The sequence below is a fragment of the Zonotrichia albicollis genome, chromosome 11 (assembly GCF_047830755.1).
Source record: "Zonotrichia albicollis isolate bZonAlb1 chromosome 11, bZonAlb1.hap1, whole genome shotgun sequence".
NCBI classification, from domain to species: Eukaryota; Metazoa; Chordata; class Aves; order Passeriformes; family Passerellidae; genus Zonotrichia; species Zonotrichia albicollis.
In genome coordinates, this window is record NC_133829.1 from 14,678,742 (window position 1) to 14,700,129 (window position 21,388).

A 21,388-nucleotide genomic window follows, 5' to 3' on the forward strand; every position below is an offset into this window, starting at 1 on the left:
TCCTCATGACATCGCATGTGGGAGTTCACATAATAAAAAAGGAATGTTCCCCTCTTCTTCATGTTTCTTTACAAACCTGTCTCCATCATTGAAACAAATGTCAAATTTTCTTCAAAGACATGGTGTCTACCTGACTGAGCTATGATCATTAATGTTCAGAAGTGCTGTATTCTTAGCTGACTGACCTCATTGATAAGCAGTTTCCAAAAAAGAGGAAAACATTGCACAGCTTAATGCAATTGCTGTAGTCAACTGGACTGGCTAGTGCAGGGTGCCTTGGTGTCAGTGCAGCTTCAGAACTGGCCTGACAAGTTCCATAGGGATTCCCAGCTGGCATGGTGAAATAAAAGCAGCCCAGCTGCTGCCTCATCACCAGCCTCTGCTGGGCTTCACTGGGTGGGAAGGAGAAAGCAAGGCTGCAGCTCAGATCTGCTCTCTGCACTCTACTCTGGTGGCTCCTGTGAAATTCCATTAAGGTCCTTACTGCTACAGTTAATTTAAGTTGGGCTGATCTGTTTCCAAATTGTGCTGGAGACTAAACTCCAGGGGAAAAATGGGTAGTTTAAATCCACTTTCTTTGTGATCACTGATGTGCTGGCACTAAACCTACACTGCAGCTATGGATTTATTTTTATATGCCCAGGGCTCCGTAAGCAAAATCTTCATTACTAGAGCAACTCTTTTTAAATTATTGCTCATGTACTGGACAAGAAATCTATCCTTTTTCAGTGATCCATATTTGTTTAATGAGCCCTTTTATATTTGTAAAAAAATTGTTGATAATTTGATATCAGCTTTGCAAAAGGAGAGCTGTGTTGAAGCAAAGACATTCCAGCTATGAAGTGAATGCCTTGCAGTACTGCAGCCTCACCAGGGATTATGTTCCACTCTGAAACTGCTCTCCATTCACAGAGCCCAGGTTCTGGCCAAACTGGAGCTGCTTGGCATTCACAAGCAAGCACATTTCCAAAACAAGATCAAATATTCTGATTTCTGACCATTGCTCTTGCACCATGGCACAGTGAAGATTTATCAGACTCCTTAAAGGGAGCCAGTGGATTTGAATTATAGTTTGATTATCATTTATTGTCATAGTGGTGTCAGACACTCAGAGCCAGTTCCTGTGTTGTAATTGTTCTGTCTTTCCACCCTGCACCTTTCTTTCTCCAAGAAGGAGAATGGAAAACAAAGACTGAAGGGTCATTCTGAGCAATTAGACACCTCTTTCTCCACTAACAAAGTAATTGCCAATTATACAGGTGAATTCAGATCAATGATAACAGTATTTTCAGAGGCTTTGACCACAACACAAAATAATATTTTATTTTCTCTGGGCATGTTTTGTTGTGTTTAAGATTATCATATTTAATGGAAGTTCTGATATTTTCATGTGCTAGTAAACATATATATCAGTATTGATTCTGCTTTTCCACTTTGCTGGATGCATATATGCTCTCTATAAAATTAAGACAGGAAGACATGCTAATTTTCCTTTTGCATTGTCTGTTCAGCTGTGACTACTGCCCAGTGCACTACAAGGTGCTGGGACATATCAGTTACTTATAAATGACTTATGTGGTTCTGGTGTTACAGTAGGAGCCATGTGGAAAATGCCATGACCATCTGCAGGGTGGAAATCTGGAAGCACTGTAATCCCATATACAGCATCTATTCATCCCACATGGCACTGCAGTCCCTCTGAAGAGCTGCAATTTTGGCTATAAGATGATTGAGGCTAGTGTTGCAAATAGATTTTAGGAGTGTCTCCTGTGCATGTTTGAAGGTAACTGTACAGTACCTTCATTATTTTATATGATCTGTTTCAGATATAGAAACATGCAGAATATTAGTATTTATTCTAAAGAAAATAACAAGGAATCAGAAATAAAGCAGAATTTGCAATGGGCTGGGCTGCAGCTGCCTTTTTTTCTAAGGCCCCAGCAATGTCACCAGCAGCAGAAGGATGTGGAAGCCTGGCATTCACAAGAAGTGTCCCATTGCCAGCCTGGTCCTCCAGCACTTTCCTGGAGCTTTGGCCTCTGTTCAGGTTTAGCTTGCATGAAGTTTTATTGTTCAGGCTATGAGTGTAATTTTTATAACCTTTTTTACTTCTGACAGTCAGTCAGTGTGACTGAGAAATACATTGAGTCTTATTGAGTAAGGGTTCTATTTTCCCTTAGCTCAACTGGGAATCTGGTTTCCTCCCTTGTGCTGCAGTGCCATGGAGAAATCCAGAGGACTTATGAGAGAATTCCCCTCATATCCTTGATGCTTGGAGGTCTGGTTTTTCCCTTCTTCAGGACATCATAGGAGATCCACTGAGGATGGGGAAGTGTGCTTGTAGCATTCTGCTAATTTACACAGGCATGGACAGGGTCCAGGCAGTGCAGACAGGACTTGCCTTGCTCTGGGCTGCACCTTCCAGGAGGAATTAAATGCTGTGTCTTGACCCTGTTGAGTCAGGGATAGAAAGAAGACTTTAGTCACTAGAAGGTGAAATAGAATTTTTTATTAGGAAGAAGTTGTGACTTTTATAGTCTGACTCACTAAGCTGATACCTGATTGGTCTCAAAGTGAAAACTTCTCACACTATTGGTGAGCTATGAACAGCACACTTTGGAGAACTATATCTATAAGCAGTGGTTACAGAAAGAGAGATAATAATTGTTTGAATTCATTCCTCTAAGTTTCCTACAGCTTCTGCACAGCTTCCCAGGATTTTCCTGGGAGAACATGTCTCTCTCTGTTCAGAGGATATGTAATTACTACAGTATCTGCCCAAAGAAATATGGACAACTAAAAACTTAATTTTAATTTTGCTGGGTCACTTGATGAGCAGGGGACTGTAATGGAAGCACATCTTTAAAAATTCTTTGATTCTACTCCTGCACTCAGTGAACAAACTCCACAAGCTCTTCCACAGAGCTACTGTAATGCTCTCCTCATTATTACATTGCAGAAACCAGCTGCTGCTTCTCCCCTTTATTTCCAGCTGTTTACTCCTTTAAAAGACAACTGAAAATGAGGTAGATAGTACCCTTATAATTCTCCCCTTGCAGATAATTTCTGTGGTTACTGTGCTGCTGGGAAGAGGAGTGTTGGCAGCAGCTGGGAGGCTTCACTCAAGGTAGTGTGAGAGATATGGAGATATGAGGCAGGGCTGTTACTCCCTGTCTCTGATCTCAGCTCAGTGAGGACCTTACTGTGTGTAAGGTTCTCATAGCTGTGGGTAAGGAATGACAGAACTCCTCTGACAAAGCACAGAGATCCCTGGTTTAGAATAGAATTTATTTTTAAATGGAAGCCTTCCCAGAATATCTTTGTTTTGCTCTGGGATTATTGCCAAAAATATGTTTTTGTGACATTTTGTAAATGTACCTGCATCCTTAGATAACATTATTTTTTGTTGTTCAAAACTATTTACAAAAAGAAACAGAAGGAAAGAAGTATAAAGTCTATCAAAGTAAGTGCAGGCAGTTTACCTAGCAAGGCAAAGCAACATGACAGAGATGGCAAAAGAAAAGCTGGATTTAAAATGCAGCAAAAATTACTCTCTTGCAAAATTCATTTCAGCATGTGAGATTACTAGAGTGGAGAAATTGATTGAAATGCTCATCTTCAAATTCAGGTAAAGAGAAGTTTACAGGCATCACATGGAGTCAGGAAGTGATTCAGTGGGTTAAAGGCAGTCAGGAGTTTGAGACTGCTGAAGCAGCACAAATGACAGAGCAACTCCTGTCAGGGGATCAGGAAAAAGGTTGGAGAGAGCAAGGCTGGAAGTCGATTGAGCAGGGGAGGACACCCATGTTTAAAAGCCAAGTTGCGAAGTAAAGGGTGTCAATGAAATATTAACAAGATGTTTTCAATTCTGTTTGGACCTAGATAAGAAAATTGTGAATGTAGCAAAGAAATGTTTGCCATAATAAATTGCATTAGTATATTAGTATATTACAGATTTTATTTTTACTTCATAGCTGATCAAACAACAAATTAAGTGACTTGGGCAGTTCCTGAAAAAGTCAGTAGCCCAGACAGGTTGCTGCTGAAGAGCCACTCTGTCTGAGTATAAAGATGCTAGAATTTGCTCTTCCACACAGGGAGCTGTTCATCTCACAGCTGGCCTTTCTGTGCAGTTACACCCCCAAAATGCTGAACTGCTGTAATACCATTGCCCTCTTACCTGTGTTCAGAGCATCACAAAACTATTCCTAGGCTTTGGAAACTGATGTCAAGTTTTTATCAAGACAGCCTGCAATTTCTCTTTGCATTTTGTCTGCATTTCACAGCATATTATAAGTGGCATGTCAGTAAAAAATAGATTCAGTCTTGCCAGGAACAGAAAGCAAAGAAGGAAGCAGCAGTAGTTGGCTCCCAGCAATGTTCTCTTGGGAACAAGTCTGAACTGAGGCAGCTTTGGGGCTCTTTAGTTAAATTAGAGTTTTCCTTCAGTCCTCTGCATGATGAGGTTGTTCTTTTAAGGACACCATCATTTTGCAAACTTCTAGAAAATTGAAACAGTCTTTGAAAACAGGCATCTTGTACTGCCTGGGTTATAGTAGCTACCAGCTTACAAACCACAGAGAAAATACCTCTCAGTACATCCTAAAAGAGAGCAGAAACATTCCATAAAACACCAGAGGGGTTCTGTCTCTGGCTGACAAGATTTATCTTTAAGGCACAAGAACCTTGAGGGATGCAGCAAAGAGCCACAGATCTCAAACAAGGAACCAAAGACAGTTGCAGCCATTTCCATCCCTGGGTTCCAGGCAGAGCTGCAGTGCTGCTGTGCATGGCCATGCTCTGCTGCCCACCATTTCACACTGCTGCACCTTGGGCTGGGTTTTACAGACTGCTTATGTTTTTCCAGTTGTTTGAGGCTTTTTCCAGAAAAGCCATCTCATTCCCCTATTTTGTGGGGAGTTATCTGTCACTTTTATTACTGCACTGGATTCAGTTTGATTTGTGGGTTGAATTTACACAGATGAAAGCAGCCAGAGCAGATCCCAGTCCCCCTAAACAACCTTACCCACCTCCCAGCTCCTCATTTTAGCATCACCTTTTTGGCCCATTCCTGTATTCCCTACTCATTTGTGCAGTGGCTCCTTTGCAGTCATTGTCATGGCACCAAAAAGTCTTAACAGTGCTTCTTCCACATGGCTTGCCACAACTGGGAAGTGGTGCTGATTGTCCTGGATGAGCTGGCTAAGAGGATGAAAATAGATGAAAATAGATGAAACCATAGAAATTATTACATTTGGCATTGTACTTTTTTTCCCCTGTCAGTGGTGCTCAATCCAGCAATCCTTGGTGCTACTCTCAAATGTGGTGTGCTGAAGAGATCAACAGATCTCTGAGCAAGAGGATGTGCACTTGCCTGGAAAGGCTCCAGTGTGGATTGGCCACAGCAAAAGGAAGCAAAAGTGGTTTAATCACAGGATAATCATGCCATGGTGACTCACTGATCATGGTGGATTGCTGGGCTTGCATATCCAGAATCCGCCAGGAGCCTGAAGTGTGAGCAGGCTTTGGCAGGAAGCTGAAGTGTGCAAGTGTTTGAGCAAACAGAGAGTCCTTTTTTCTGTGACTTCCCACAAGAGTTGTTTCCTTGGGTGCCTGATCATGAGGATGGCAGGACGCTCTCTGTTTTGCTCAGAGCTGTAAGCAACCTTCAGTAATGTGGATAGTCAGAGAATATGCCAGACTTATGTAGTGGCCCTTAGGGAAAATTACTCACTGGAGCCATTTATACCAGCTTGTATTTGCAAGGCAGGGAGAAAAAAAAAAAAGATATTTTGGTCTAGCATTAGAGATCTTAAATCTGTAAAAGAAAAATACTGAAAGTCATTATGTTTGCATATTGAATGGTGCTTAAAGGAGATAAAACAGCAACAACTGAAAAATCTGCTGAAATTTGCTGAAGAATCTAAGTTTAGATAAGGTGGAAGTAAAAACAACTGGATCTTAGCTGATCATTTTCCAGCTTTTTTCTTCTGGTTCCTGGCTTCAGCAATCTTTTTAATAGGTTTTGAATGCAAATTATTTTCTTTTCACATTACCTTTTAAAGACAGCAGAAACTTGTCTATAGGTGCTTGCAGAGCTGACCTGCTTTTTACAACTCTTACAAAATCCCTTCGAGAAAGGAACAGGAAAAAAAAGTAAAAGCACAGTGTTTGCCAAATGGCAGTAATGCCTCCTGTCAGTAGGGAGAGGGGGAAAAGGTATAATAAAACTCACTGCTATTACTTAAGAAGATTGAAAAACTGACCTGTAATCGAGTTGGAAAATACTTCAGGAAGCTATTTAGGGACCCTGAGAATGTGCAGAACACAAAATTAGTATTCTGTTGTAAACACAAGTTAATACTGAGGTGAAAACCTTGAGAAATTCTAATTTTCACTAGGAGAAAGCTAAGTCAGAAGAGAGATTTTTACATGTAACTCACTATCCTTTGCAGGGCTTTAATCACTTAAAATGTTTACAGCAAGTTCCTACAAACCAGTTTCTGGAAAGCCAAGAAGGCAATGGATCAGGCACAACAGGGCAATACCTAAAATTTGAAACATACAAACAGCAGTTAAAAAGTAGCAGCGATTACAGCGAAGAACCGAAAAGCAGAAAGTATAAATAAGTATAAATAACTTGGGTGGGCTTTTTTCCTTCAATTTTGTGGAAGTTCCTGGAGATTTGACAAAACCAACATTTTAATCAAAACTGAATAATATGCAAATCTACCAGAAGTACTGATTTTCCTGCAATATACTGAATCTTTCATAACACAAGAAAGATTGGGCACCTGAGTTTTCTACCAAGAGAACAATCTCTTTGTAAAAGTCCCAGGTCTGCAAAGGAAATCCTGAAAAACAGCAGAGAGAAGGCAGAAAGAAGCTGCCAGAAAGGATCATGGAATAATTCGGGTTAGCAGGGACCTAACAAGGGCTCCAACCTGTTCTGAAAGCAGGAGCAGCTCTGAGGCCAGGCCAGGCTGCTCAGGGCTGTGACCAGTCTGCTCTTGAAAACCTCCCAGGGCAGAGATTACACAACTGTAATGCTCAAGGAGGAATAGGGGTGGTAATAATGAAGGAATTAAAAATCAGTTTGTCTTTTGCAGAGTAATGCAGGTTTCAAAAAATACCCCTATTTTGCTGGTACTTAATGAGCTGCAATAAGGTACCTTGCTGAGGTAACAAGCCCTTCAAGGCACTCAGTCAGGGAAGACAAAGGGCAATAAAAATATTAATGATTGGGCAAGTTGCATGAGTTCTTAAGGACAGCTACCAATATTTGTCCTAATTTTGTCTTTTTCAATTACATGTTTACAGCTAGATTGTGCATTTATGTACCACCAGTTAATTTTTAAAGCACATGAGAACTTCTTTGTTGTATTTATTTGGCCATGTAGCCCCAGTTGCTGCTTTACTGATGTTCAGAGAAGTGGTTAACCCAAGGTCCCTGAGCATGCAGGTGGCAGCTGGGTGGAAAAACACAGGTTTTGTGCTATTTGTACCTCAGTGATCCTTCTCTGCAAGGGAGAAGTGACAGTAGCAAGGTCATACAAGAGAATTCTCTGTGAACATTGAATATTTTCTCCTGAAAAGGTTCAGAAAATGCTTGAAGAAGGAATGCTGAATATAGCTTGTTTCATGCTTTGTATTTTGCACTGTTTTTTCCTCGGGTATGTGATGTAGCAAAGTTTAAGAGCCTAGTAAATGATCCCCATATAAAGAAAAATCAAAAAACTAAACAAAAATAAAAATTAAAAACACTGGCTTTGAGGCCATTTTCAAAGCTGGAGGAATGTGAGGCTAGTACAGTCCAGAATTCAACATCTGTATCCTGCTGCTGCTAAAATATGGGTGTAGTCACAGTTGTTTGCCCTTTCTTTATACTGTGGAGGTTATTAAACTCCCTGACAATAGAAACAGGTATGATTTAATAACAGCTGTTACCACAGACTGGACTGTGCCAGTTATGTTTGCATTGCATTTATATTTACAGAAACAAGTTTGTTCAGAAGAGAATTATCTGTCTGTGAATCTGTACTGACATCAAAGTGTGTCTGTTAAGTACTTCTTCCATACAGCAGAGAATGGAAATGGAAAGATAACATCAGAAAATTAAGTATTTGTTTAAAATATTAAAATAAATGTTAAAAATAGATAAACAAAATGATCAATTTCTGGAACATCTTATTATTGAAGGTGTTTTCATAATCAGCACCAACTTCCCCAGAGAACAAAAAGGGGAGAGGACAGATTCCACAATAACTATCAGGTTGCTTATGAAGGTTACTACAATATTTGTCTTGCCCATTCCATGCTTTGCTATGCAGTCAGAAACAGATTTCAGTGTTTTCAAGAGCTGTTCAAGCATAATTAGAGACTCAAAATGAGTTGAAATCTCAGCTGGTGGCCTAGCAATTTGTTTTCATGCTGCAAGTCATTTAAGATTTGTAGAAGCATAACTTTTTGATGGAGTAAGGGGATATCCTCAATCCAAGAGTCCCGTTATACCTTTATTTTTGTGCAGGATACAAAGCACTGTCCAGCTGGGTGGTGCCTTCTGCCCCTTGCTGTGGCCAAACCTCAGTAGACGAGGTGCTACTGAGCACCTCAGAGGCAAACCCTGCAATATAGTTGTAATAATGTTATGTAAGGGTGCATTTGTTTCATTTGCAATACACTGCAACAACAGGGTAATTATTGAAAATATTGGCAGTGCAGGGAGTGAGGCAGCTCCGGAGTTTGGGGCAGGTTTCCATGGCAGGGAGTGAGGCTGTTCCACGCTCCGGATTTTGGAGCAGGTTTCCCTGGCAGGAGCAGCGCAGGGAGTGGGGCTGATCCGGATTTTGGAGCAGTTTTCCGCGGCGGGAGCGCTGCCGGAGCCGGGCTGGGCTGAGCGGGGCGCTCGGGGCACGGCGCTGCCCGGGGCCTGCCCTCACTCTCCGGGGCCTGCCCTCACTCCCCGGGGCCTGCCCTCACTCCCCGCTCCTCGGCTGCTGCCCCGGTGCTGTCGGCCCAGTCCCTGGGCACAGGGGAGCAGCTGTGCCAGGCTGCCGGCTTTTCCTCAGCCAGCACACACTGGTGAACCCCAGAACTGTCTCCAGGTGCCTCCCTGCGCACTGAGAGGGTTTGTCCGAGGGGCGCAGCCCGCAGCTGAGTGCCCGCTCTGAATGAATGAGAAATCGCTGCCAAACAATTTCAGATGCGTGACTTCTTCAAGTGGCTCTGTTTCCTTACACTCAAAGAGCCTTTCAATAAAGGACTGCATACCTTGGCTGAATTAATTTCAGTTTCACAAGCACCATCTTTTTAAACCAGGGAACACGCTGGTGCTTTAGAGTGCTATTTTTCATCCTGTCTGGAGAAGAATAGAAGGCTGGTAGGGCAGGATGTCCCCAGCTGTACTGCTCACTGAGACTCTTCCTTTCTCTGTCCCTGCCTGCCACACAATAGTGTGTGGCGGGGGCACTGGCCATCCTCGCTGCTGACACATGACACTCTGCAAGGAGAGTTGGAGGAGGGTCATGTAAGGACTGGATTTGCCTTTTCAGTGCAGGCAGGAAGATGGAAAATAATAATTTTAATTTAAAAACAACATGAAGTTTATCTGCATATATAACACATACATTTGAGAGACCTCAGCCAACTCATCCTTGAGACCAGTGGAATTGTTTTTGCAGTGGCATGGAAGAGGCTGTGATGTAGATAGCCTTCAGTTGCACAATCAACTCTGTTCACTTAGAAACAAAATACTAATTTTAAAATATAATATAATACCTAATGAAATTTTAATTTAAATTCAAATAGCAATGTTCCTGTGCTCACCATCCAGCTCGAGTCATGACATTAAATCATGTTTTGATAAGATCTCATTACTTGTGTTGTATTATAAAGCAGCAAGACATTGACATGTTCTGAAGGCTCATTCACCTTGTTGCTCTCCTGGCTCTCAGGTTGTACAGGTTGTACAAGATGGGGCTTGTGCTGCTGCAGGGAAGCATCACTGTTCACACCCTTGTCTCTGGGCCTTTCCTGACCATGCATGGGTAAAGCTGACCCTGCATATATGTGAGCAAAGGTTTTGCAAAGCTCACATTTTATCTGTTGGTTTTAATATAATGAGGGCAACAGCTACTATAATATCTTGAGCTTTTGCAGATATAATAAACATCGTACATGATTTGTAATCCTTCTTGAATATGCTTCTGTAGGTAGAGATTGTTTCACTGATTTTCCCCAATGATCTAAGCATTCAGTGGTTACCTCTCTAATTTATTTCTGTGCCAAGAGTAATGAGTGTGTTAACAGCTCATGATGCATCTCTGGCTGGGGAGCAGAGAGAGGAGGTTTCATGTGAGTTATGGCAACACTGGAGTGTTCATGGGGGAAAGATGCCTCCACCTTCTTTCCTCTTCCATGTAAATCTCTGTCAACCCCTGCTACCGCTTCCAGATTACAGGGCTTTTAAAGAGAAATAATTAATTATCTTCATAATCAGTTTGTCAGGTCTATTAGTGCAGCCAGGGCCCTGATACAGTTAGAGAAAGAAAAAAGAGTAGGCTGGAAAAAAATTAGTCCATACTGTAGGACAAGTGTACAAAGAAGGTGTTTCTTCTAGTGAAGTAGTTTTGGATGCTTTCTGTGGTGACCTAGGGACTAGGCTTGTTCTTTCTTCTTTTTTGTTTTTTTTTTCCTGGTCTTGACATGTATTATTCAGAAACCAGAGATGCCCATTTGTGAAAATAGCATATGGGTACCCTGAGAGAAATATTTAGAAGTAGTATGCAATCTACTTGTCCAGCAGTGCATGTCTAAAAAGCACAGTGCATGTATTTGATGTTAAATGTCAGTATGACACATAGCCAGGAAAGAGTCATAGGCTTGATTTCAAACTCTGTATTTATAATTGGGTCATAGGGAAAAAAGCAAACAAGTCTGCTTTGAAGACTGCTGCTTCTAATGAGAAGCTCTTGAAAAAATATGGGAAAATGAATAAAGTTTCTGTGGAAGACCTTCTTTAAAACACTTCTTAAATTTATCATAAGAAATGGTATAAATCACTTCAGCATCTTGTTGTCAATTATCATATTTACTCATCTTACAACAGAAGTCAGAGTATTATGTGACTCATGGAAGTTTGCACACTTGGCAAAAATTGGTTTCTCCAGCTTTGAAAAGGCTTTCAGAAACATTTTCCAGTTAGGGAGCAAGTTTTATGGTGAGAAGCTGTATCTTTGATTAGACTAAAGCATAACACAGGAAATACTGGATGAGCTTTCACACAGAGGGAGTGAGGGACTGCAAAGAGCCACAGGCTGGACTGCACTGGGAAACTTGCTGTAAGGCTTGTCCTTGCTTTACCTGCTTGGAGAACAAGAAGAATTTCAGTCCCTAGGCTCTTGCCTTAGCACTTTTCACAAGTATTATAATCTCACACATTTAAAAAGGGATGTGACAGTTTCAGTTTTTCAGCTGGCACATAGAGTTGAACTGACAGATGTGTAAAGAAAAGATTTAGCTAATGATATTGATATAATGTGGATTCTGTGAGGCCTAAACACTTGAATGAGAAACAGCCATCCAACTGTGGTAAATAGAGCATTTGCCCTGTTAGCTTTGAGCTTTGCACTGTAAATATTTTTGCTTTGAATCCTTCTGTACTGACTGTATAGGTTTAGCTAGATTAAAGCATTGTTCTGGTTAGAGCCTCTGGGCTTCACTACAATATAGGTTGTGGAATGTGTTGATATTCCAAAGAGATGGTTTCTCTGGTACTGAGGCAGTCAGGAGAATTTCTGACTGTTATTTCTTAGCTTTAGAGTTGGAATTTGAGTAAAGATACACCTGTAGTAATATATGTTTATCTTGCCAAATACTAATGCTTCCTGGGTAATGCAACACCAGTTTTATCAGAACAGAGCTGAGCCCTGACAGTCCTGGAGACAGATGCCAACTGTGAGTTTCTCTGAAAAACTTCTGTTTTGGCAAATGTAAATCAGTTTACAGATCTGTTTGCAGTGTAAGTGCCTAGAGAGCTGAGCTGAATCTAATCCACTGAGAGAAAGAAGTGAAGTTTGGACTCTGTATCAGTATAGGCAGTGTGATGACTCATAAAAAGATCTCATTTGGTATTTCACATCTTTTTGAACCTCTTGTTTACTGTGTTAACTATACCCAGTATTACTCTGTGGTCAAAGCTTGATTTTGTAAATTCTGAACTAAAATCATATCTAGTTTTTTTCTGAAAAATCTCTTACTGAAAAGGCATTACAAGTTGCAGTTAATGGTAACAAGTGTAAAATGCCTGCATGCTTTTTAAAGGTTCTGAGTGATTCAGTAACAACTGGTTTCACTGTGCCTTTATACAGCCAATACTGTATGAATCTCCATACTAAAAAAAAACGAGCATCTGAGAATTTCTTGCACATGCATGATGGCATATCATACAGGAGTACTGATATGGAAAATGTCATGCAATTGTGCAAGGAGTGAAGGAAGCCCTGCTGTCTCAGATGGGTACAGGTGCCCTACCTCTGTTAGGCACAGGGTGCCTTTTGCCCACAGAAATCTGCAGGCAAGGTGATCTCTGTGCTTGAAGTGTCGGTAAATGCTGTGGGAGTGTAGATACATAGTGATGTTACCTTTGCCAGTAAATTCAGCTTGAAAAGTCCCCATCTTTGGCTACTTATTCCTGCCTCTGTGCTCCAAGGATAATTTTTAAAGTGCAGAAATCCCCATCCAGAGTGCCAGAGTAGGAGTGAGTGGCCAAGTCACAGAGTGTGGGGCTCCCATCCCTGATTTCATGGGCTGGGACACACCAGAGCCTCAGAGCCAGCCCGTGACGTGCTTTCCTTTCCTGGCGACAACAGGTCAGGAAATAATGCAATATCCTTCCACACTAAGCACTTTCTGTTCTAGGAGCCTCTCCGTAAATTGTCGTGTTGAAACTGTTACATGCACTGAAAACTTTTTAACTTATTTAAAAAACTTGTAGCGGCATTTATTTATATAATTAAAAATACTAATATTAACCAAACTGTAACAGTTAAAGGTGAATTAGGGCTGCAAAACATGTTGTCCCTGGGAGGTAAATTTTTCTATTAATTTCTATTGACACAGCTAAAATATAGTATCACAGATATCGATATCTAATCTATATCTATATCTATATCTATATCTATATCTATATCTATATTATTACAGATAACCAGATATCTACTTGCTACAGACTAAAAGTAACTGAAAAGCACTCAGCTTTTAAATGGAAAGTATGTGGTGCTCAATGAATGTGTCTTAAATAAGATCCCTTGAGGATTTAGTCTGAATTATTGAAATATGGAGTTAAAACTCATTAAACTATGTTCTGCTGTAGTGTTTTAAACCAAAATAATATTTTATGCACTCATGTCTCAGGCTTTATATATATTTTAGAATTATAATGATTTTGAAAGGGAGCCCCAGAAAACCATCTCAGACCAGTGGTGACACTCCTGTGTAATATAATGACCTAATAATACATAGTTAAGAAACCTGCAGGGGGTAGAAACAAGGTAACTTGAGTTTCTTCCAGTGACACAAACAGCAATCTTTTTTAAGTGTTTGGGTTTTTTTTAAATAGTTTTAAATATTTGGAGGTAGAAACAAAAGCAAACACCAAGATGGAAAGGGTTCATAACCCCATGGGTGTGACCATCAGAGGCTTACTCACCTTACTTGGCTCCTCTGAACCTTACTGAAGTTGCTGTTGTAAAGCAGGTGCTGCTGGGACAGAGCTACCACCTAAGGTAAAGATTACACTGGAATTAACTGGAATAATCTGTGCTCCTACTTTTAAGCACAGTGTTAGTTCCTTGACTTGATGGATTTGTGCATGTGAATTTTAAAAGAGTAGATGGAGTCTTGTACCAGTTGTAATAAGAAAGGCAAGAGGATAAAAATAAATTTGAGATTCTAGGAGATGAAAGCTGAGTGGCAATAAAAATAGATTATAGGTTATAGAGTTCAGTAATCTAAGTTTCTACATTTTTTGCAATTATGCAATAAGGTCTTTTTGGTATGAAGAATTGAGAAGCAGATGAGCTCACACTTTTGCATCATTATCTATAAACACTTTTACCAGCGTAACAATATTCAGTATGTATTTTTGTGTTGAATGTAAAAATTTTCAGTACATATTTTCATTTTCTGTATGCATGCCCTTCTCATTAGCAAGAATGAGTCATGATAATTTCCTGTAGTACTCATTGCAAGTCTGATATTTGTGCTCAAGAAACTGTAGAAGTGATCTCACCTTTCAAAACTATCTGGCTTAGAAAACCACACCTCTGCAGCCTCCCCATCTTCCCTCCTCCTTATAGTGGTGATTCTGTTTGGGTTTCAGAGAACAGTTTTGTCACTTGTATCTTGTGCAAGGGTTCCTGGAAAATTTCTGGGTTTGAATACAAAGTTGTTTGCCAGAAAGGTAATTAAATGCATCAATTTTGTTAAGCTGACCCTGGCCTGCCTTTGCAAATCACTCGGTGTTTGTAAGTAACGAAACCTGTGTGCCTTCAGTCTTCACTTTTACTTTCTAAAGTTGCCTGTGCAGTTAATCTTTGGTGCATGTTGCTTGTTGTCTGGGCAAGCACTTTTTAGGATGAACTGCTAGTCAGGCTTTGTAAAATCTAAATATGATAAATAAGAATTCTAGATCAGTGGAGCGTGTGTGGTGCTGTGTGCAGCGTGACTGTTCAGGGGCTGGAATCACATCAGCACTGAATTTGTGCCTGCTGAACTCTCACAGCTGTCTTTGATTATTTTAACAGTCCCCTCTCTACCAAATAAACCTGGAGAAAGCAGAACAGTTCTGAATATCTGACATTTTGACATCCAGTGGCTACTTAACAGTGAAGCATTTTGTAAAATCAGCCTTGATCAGCTGCAGTGCACTGAAGTTTACAGTCCCGTTCATAAAATGTCTGAGATGGGAAGTAGAATGGTTACATAACATTTCTGTAATGAATTTCTGTAATAAATTAGCTCTGCTGCCATGAAGCACAACTAAAACTCACAGATAATATTTTCTTCAACAGTAGTCTCAGATTTTGTCACTACACAATTATACAGATGACAAAGTTTCTCCAAGACCTGATCCAAACCATGGAGATGAGTTTCTTTTTAGAAGGATATCCCAAAATGATAACTGAAGAGACTAGATTTCAGCTCTGCAGTGATACATTCGTCAAGTACTTTAAGGCTGAAAATAATGTTGCATTGCCACTGCAACCTATTTTTATTTCTATTTGTACATTTCCCATTTGCTTACAAGTTGAAGTGATATTCAGGCTGAACAGATAAAATGCGCTTGCACTTTGCTAAACCTAGTACTATTTTTAAGGTGTTAAAAGGAAATAACAATGAGTTTAAACAACAGGAGTTAAGACAGGCACCTGGATGAACATGTTGGGTTTATTCCCATTCTGAGCAGATCCAGCCTCTGGAGTGTACCTGAGGTATGTGCTTTAACCTCTTCATGAGAGGTGAAGTACAGATTTTGGGATTTTGTCTTTGGGGATTTTGTCTTTGTCTAACAGTTCCAGTATGGGAGAGGCAGTGAATTACTGGAAAACTCTATTCCCTGTATATTGAGCAATTGCCTGCAGTGTTTTTAGAAGAGGTACTGCAGTGATGTACAGCCTTTTAAAGAATCACTAGGTATAGGAACAAAGCTTTAACTATGTGGAAGTGGGAGGAAGATAAGAATCATTACTAGGCATCATCACTGCATTAATTTTTTCCTTAGGGACTTGATTCATCAAGACACTGAAGTTCTGTGTAATTTTAAGGACATGGATTTCTCACAGCTTTCTGTAAACTACTTTTTTACGTCTTGAGGTAGAAACAGATACTTTCTTGTGGTTTATATGGTGAACTCTAATTTTCTCTTCCCCTTGTTTTTGTTCTTGAAGTGCTGAAATCATGCGTCAACTACAAATACAGAATGTACAATATCAACTAAACTGCATGACATAATTGATAATATATTGGCCTATTTATAGATAAGACTACCTCACAGCAAAACTGTCTGCTATCTCTGAGAGATCTTCTATGAATTGTTCTCTTTCTGAGCCACACACACCACAAAACCCACAGGAAGTTGTCTCTGTAGTGGCTGCGGTTCTGCAGTTTCCTTCTTCCCCATCTTTAAGTGGTCAAAACAGTTCTTAAAAAGTTAAGTCAACACAAAGTAGAGAACAGACTTCCTGTTCTTGTGGTGTAACAGACACCCATGCCCTCAGAAAGGAGGATTCACACATCTGACTGTCCTTCTGCGTCCTTTGAATCAATGTGGGGTTAGGGCTTGAACTTATTAAATAATAGTTTTATTTTTAGGTTTCCTACCAAGAGAATATAATAGTACTTTTTTTAGACATCTCCCAGTAGCTGTTGTTTAAAGGATGAGCAAAGTGCTTGCTTTTCTTCAGCCTTTGACTTCTAAGACAATTTTATATCTAAAGATAGGGGTTAAAGATGATCCTCTTTTCAGGACTTATATGGGTAGAATCAGAAATATGCTTTAAAATTCTGATCCCTTAGCTAACAGATGGGACTTGCTGTATAACTGCATCTGACTGAATGTATTGTATATATAAGGCATATATATATATATATATACCTAAACACTAACACATGCATCTCTCTTGCTATATATCAATATGTGTATATAAATATATAGACATCTGCTGTTTCATTGAAGATTTTTAAAGGGAACACATGAATACACTGGAATCCTAACAGTCTTAACAATATAGAACTTGCACTTTCAGACATGAATTTTGTAATATTTATTTAAAAATTTAAAATCCACTCAAGGTTAAATATAAAGGACTATAAAATTCCAAGTTATTTACACTTAAGCTAATAATTCTATGTTGACTTGGCCAAAGTTTGATTTGGCATTTTCAGTACTGTTGATGGTAGATTAGCTTGTGAGCAATTTGTTAATGAAGAGATGCAAAAATCCTCCTAAAGAAAGAATTTCAAAGGACAGCAACATGATTCTGCTATTGCTTTGTATAAAAACAAGCAAACCCATTCATTAGAAAGAATTGGTATCTACTGAAAAATAGATGCATTTTACCAATGCTAATAGAATAAGATAACATTTCTGGCTCCTCTAATTTGTATCAAGAGTAGAGATGAAGATTTAAATAATTGTTGGATGGAAAGAGAAGGAAGATGGTGAAGAGAGGGAAGGAAAAATTATAAAAGAAGGAAGGAAGGAAGGAAGGAAGGAAGGAAGGAAGGAAGGAAGGAAGGAAGGAAGGAAGGAAGGAAGGAAGGAAGGAAGGAAGGAAGGAAGGAAGGAAGGAAGGAAGGAAGGAAGGAAGGAAGGAAGGAAGGAAGGAAGGAAGGAAGGAAGGAAGGAAGGAAGGAAGGAAGGAAGGAAGGAAGGAAGGAAGGAAGTCTCCTTAGTTTCTGTGGGCTAAAAGAGTTATGCATATCCAGCTGTTTTGAACCCCTGGCAGAAGTCCTTCCTTGTTAAATGGTCTCCCTCCTTGTTAAATTCAGTGTATGCATTGATAGCATTTTCTTATCCAACATATGATACAAAAATGGTGCCTTTATCTTTGCTTTCTTTGCTTAATACCATTCTTTCATCTTTTTATTTGTTCCCCATCTTTCTCCCAACACTTTAATAACTGCTTTTCTTTCCCATGGTCCTTCTCCCTCATTGTAGGGAATCTATCTGCACCTCTGTATGTCTTCAGTCCTCTTTCATTCCCTTGCCTCATCTTGGTTGATCATCTTTACCCTCTGTTCTCAGTTTGTCTCCTCCCCAACCTGTAGGTCTTGTCCACTCTCCCCAGAACTATTCAAGGAGAAAAAGATGAAAGGGAGGGATTATTTTACCCTACAGTTTATCAGGTCATCCTCCCCTGAGTTTCTTTTCATGCAGTCTCCACACCTTGAAATCTTCCCCCTCCTTCCTGTTGTGATCTCAGCGTTTTCCTTCCTGCCTGCTCTGGTGAATACTCTGACAGTAAAGCATGTGGGCACAAAACCCATCACATTCCGCCTTCTGCGGGTGTAGATAGAGTTTAAAAAAATAATCGGAGGCTTAGTTCCATCTAGCAGTGAACAAATAAAACGTGTGCTGTGGTGTTTCCATGGCAGGGGGCCACGCTGCAGCACGGGGGGCTCCCGCGGGGCTCCGGGGGAAGGAGGGGGCCCAGCCGGGTGTTCGGGCACTCGGGATCAGTCCGGGGTCAGAAACCGGGGACGGTGCTGACAGAGCCCCCGGAGCTGCCAGGCTGTCCCGGAGTGTGCTACCGAGAGCTCCCGGTGCCTTTCCCGGCCCTGCAGGGCCATGGTGGAGGAGCTGGCCCTTCCCCGAATTCGGACTGCTGCCTTGGGAATTTGATTCAGCTATTTCCTGGAATATGAATTTGTTTATTTTCAAAAGAGAACAAACGTAAAACTCATACAGTGGCTTTGGGTAGGGCGTTTCTTGGTAGAAGAGTGATTTGGATCGTTGAATTATAGCCTCTTTTTAAGAATTTCAGTACTTCTGGAGCTTGCATGGAGCACAAAGCAGCTGGTGGCACATAAATTGTACAACTGCTAGAAAATCTGGCCCTGATACCATGGCTTTTACTGCCATGTATATCTCATGAAATGTTTGCTGAGTGCAAAGTACTCCCATTTCGATTTGGGATTTTTCTCACCTACTTTTCCTTCACTGGAACCTTATGTACCTGATTAGTCATGCCACTTGGGCTCTTATCTAATTCTGAAGAGTAAATTAATCAACATCATAAACTATGGACCGTAGTGATATGGATAATAACCAGTGTGCCATCTTTTCAGTGGGGTTTGAAGCACTTTAACGGGTGATGCTTCTGGAAGGTCACTTGGTTGGTTTATGACTTGGCACTACAAAATTTGGGAGTGTGCTCAGCTTTCTGTGCCATGAGCCATCTCGAATGTCAGAATCTCCAGCTGCATTTTCAGACAGCCTCATCGTGCATGGGTTGGGCATCCAACGCCCAAAAGTAAAATAACATTTTTAAAAGCCTTGCCTTTTAAATGGAAAAAAAATTGCAGTATTTCTCTTAGTGCTTAAGTAAATACTTACTTTGTAAAAGGCACTCTAAAATGCTGGGAAAAGTTTATTTTTCAAAGCCACAGGCAGCAGTTCATGGTGCTATAGGAAATGCTAAGGCCATGCAGTCACCACCTTAAAGCAAAGCAAAACTCCCAAGTTGTTTTCTTTTTGTGTCTTTATTGCTTTTATCTCAAGAACAAGATGTACAATTAAGGAACTCGAAAACTAACGTCCCGCCCCTTCAAACAATGGGCAAACGCAAGAGCAGGTTTGAGCCCGCACTGATCGACATCCCAGCTCTGCTGCCGGCTCCAGGGGGAAGAGAATTCCGTGAGCGCTGCAGGACCGCGTGCGGCGGAGAGCGCGGCCCCGGGCCCGGCCGAGCCCCCGCAGCCGCCCGGTCCCGCAGCCCCGCAGCGCTCGGGGCGGTCCCGGTGCCGGTCCCGGCCTGCTCCGCTCCCCGCGTTCAAACGCCCCCCGCGCTCCCATAGGCTGCGCCGCCCGGCCGCGCTCGGCCCCCGCCGCCCCGACCATGGCGCGGGGGGAGCCCGGCGGCCAGCGAGCCCCGCGGGCGGCCCTCACGGCGCCGCGCCCGGCGCAGCTCGCGGGGCCGGGACCGGCCGCTCCGCCGCCGCCGCTCCGCTGCCCTCCAGAGCTCCGGGTGCTGCGGCAAAGCGGGGGCAGGCGGCGGCGGGGCGGGCAGTCCCCCCGCGGCGGGATGGGCCGTGCCGGCAGTCGGACATGTCGGTGGCTGCGCGGGGGGAGAGGCACGAGGCGGGCGGGCGGCGCGGCCGCTGAGCGGGCGGGCCCGGGGGCAGCGCGGTCGCTCCCGCGCTCTGTGCCCCGGCGGCGGAACCCGGCCCCGGCGCGCCAGGCGCCGCAGGAGAGAGACCGCACTTTTATCAAACTTGAGCCTTCGCTCCCCTTCCTCTTTCTTCCTCTCTCCCTCCTCCCCCGTCCCCGCCCCTTCCCTGCCGTCCTCCTCTTCCTCCTCCCCCCCGCGCCCTGGGATGTTTATTCGGGCGGCTGCGTGAGGCGCGGGTGGTGGCGGCGCCGAGTTTCTCTCCCCCGGCCTGAAGAGTTGCAGGCGCGCACACGCTCGCCCGGCTCCGGGGGAGAGAAGGAAACAAAATGTCTGCCAGGGCCGCGGCGGCTTCCACGAAGGTAAGGCTCGGCCCCGGGGCGGCCGCATTCCGTGCCCGCTCCGATCCTGCGGTGTCCCCGGCGCGGTTTTCCCATTGCCCCGCCGAGCCCGCACCGCGGTGGCCGCGGCTTTACCCCCGCCCGTGCTGAGGGCAGGGGCTGCCGCGGACCGAGGAGGTGGGCGAGGCGGGCCGGAGCTTCCCGGCTGCCTTCCCCGCAGCGCTTCCCTCCTGCCTGCCGGGAGGGGCGCGCAGGTGGCCCGCACCCCCCTGGCCCGGGCCGCTGCCCCGCCGGCCGACCCCGCCCCGGTCCCGCCCGGCCGCCCACCTGTTGGACGTGCGCGCCCCGGCCCCGGGACGGCTGCGGCAGCCGGGCCTGCCCCCGGGAGAAGCCCCCGTGGTCCCGCCGGTGCGCTGGCCGTGCCCTTTTGTTCCAGGCTGGAGCCGGGTAGCAATTAGGAAAGGTTCAACCGGGAGAGTCCAGTAGTGCAGGATTTTTTTCTGTGGCCGCTGAATCAGTCGGGGATGATTGTTGCTGACATACGGTAAACAGCTTTGGGGCGGCAGTAATCCGTCAGAAACTTGTGCCGGTCCTCCACCTGATCCGTAGGTGTTGCCGGTGCAGGTGCACGTTGCGGGGTGTGTACTCTGACCTGCCCCGGCTGCGCGGCGGTGAGTAATGCCGAGCGGCCCCGGGGCCCAGAGGTGGAGCTAGCAACGCTCAACAGGTTATTTCTCCTTCGCGCAGAATTAAAGGTTTGCTTTGAAACTAGTTTGAATTTGAATTTCGAGCTGACTTTTAGCTTGTGGCGCCTGAGTAGTTGCTCCGGCTTCAGCGCGACGAGTTCCCGTCGTGTGTGCTGGCCGGTGCTACCGGAGCTCGGCTTAGTGGTGTTTGCTTTCGAGTGAAACTGCGTGGTTTCGGTCTGATGTCACTTGCTGGTATGCACTTACTCACAAGTGGTGTTCTGCAGGCTGAAGTCAAATGTACACCTTGCTGTGTTAGCACCGAAAAACTTGGGTGCTCGAGATACTAAGTAACAAACTGACTCTAGTTGTGAGGTACTGTTAGATGGCGATTTTACCAACTCCCAGTCTTACTTCAGAGGTGTGTTCGAGGCAGCCTCGGCTTCCAGAGTGGAATTTAAAAAATTTAAAA

The 21,388-nt window shown here is 43.1% G+C and overlaps 1 protein-coding gene across 12 annotated transcripts in view; it reads left to right on the plus strand.

Moving 5' to 3' along the window:
- Positions 1 to 21,388, plus strand: part of TJP1 (tight junction protein 1) — a 156,666-nt gene that overhangs the window by 68,342 nt on the left and 66,936 nt on the right. Inside the window, exon 1 of one of the 12 annotated variants that reach the window (XM_074549465.1) lies at positions 19,839 to 20,251. The exons of the other annotated variants lie outside the window; for them this stretch is intronic. Within the exon in view, the coding sequence (XP_074405566.1) occupies positions 20,219 to 20,251 (33 nt within the window). The 5' untranslated portion in view covers positions 19,839 to 20,218. Of the gene's footprint in view, positions 1 to 19,838; positions 20,252 to 21,388 lie in introns of those variants that run through there. 12 annotated transcript variants of the gene reach the window in all.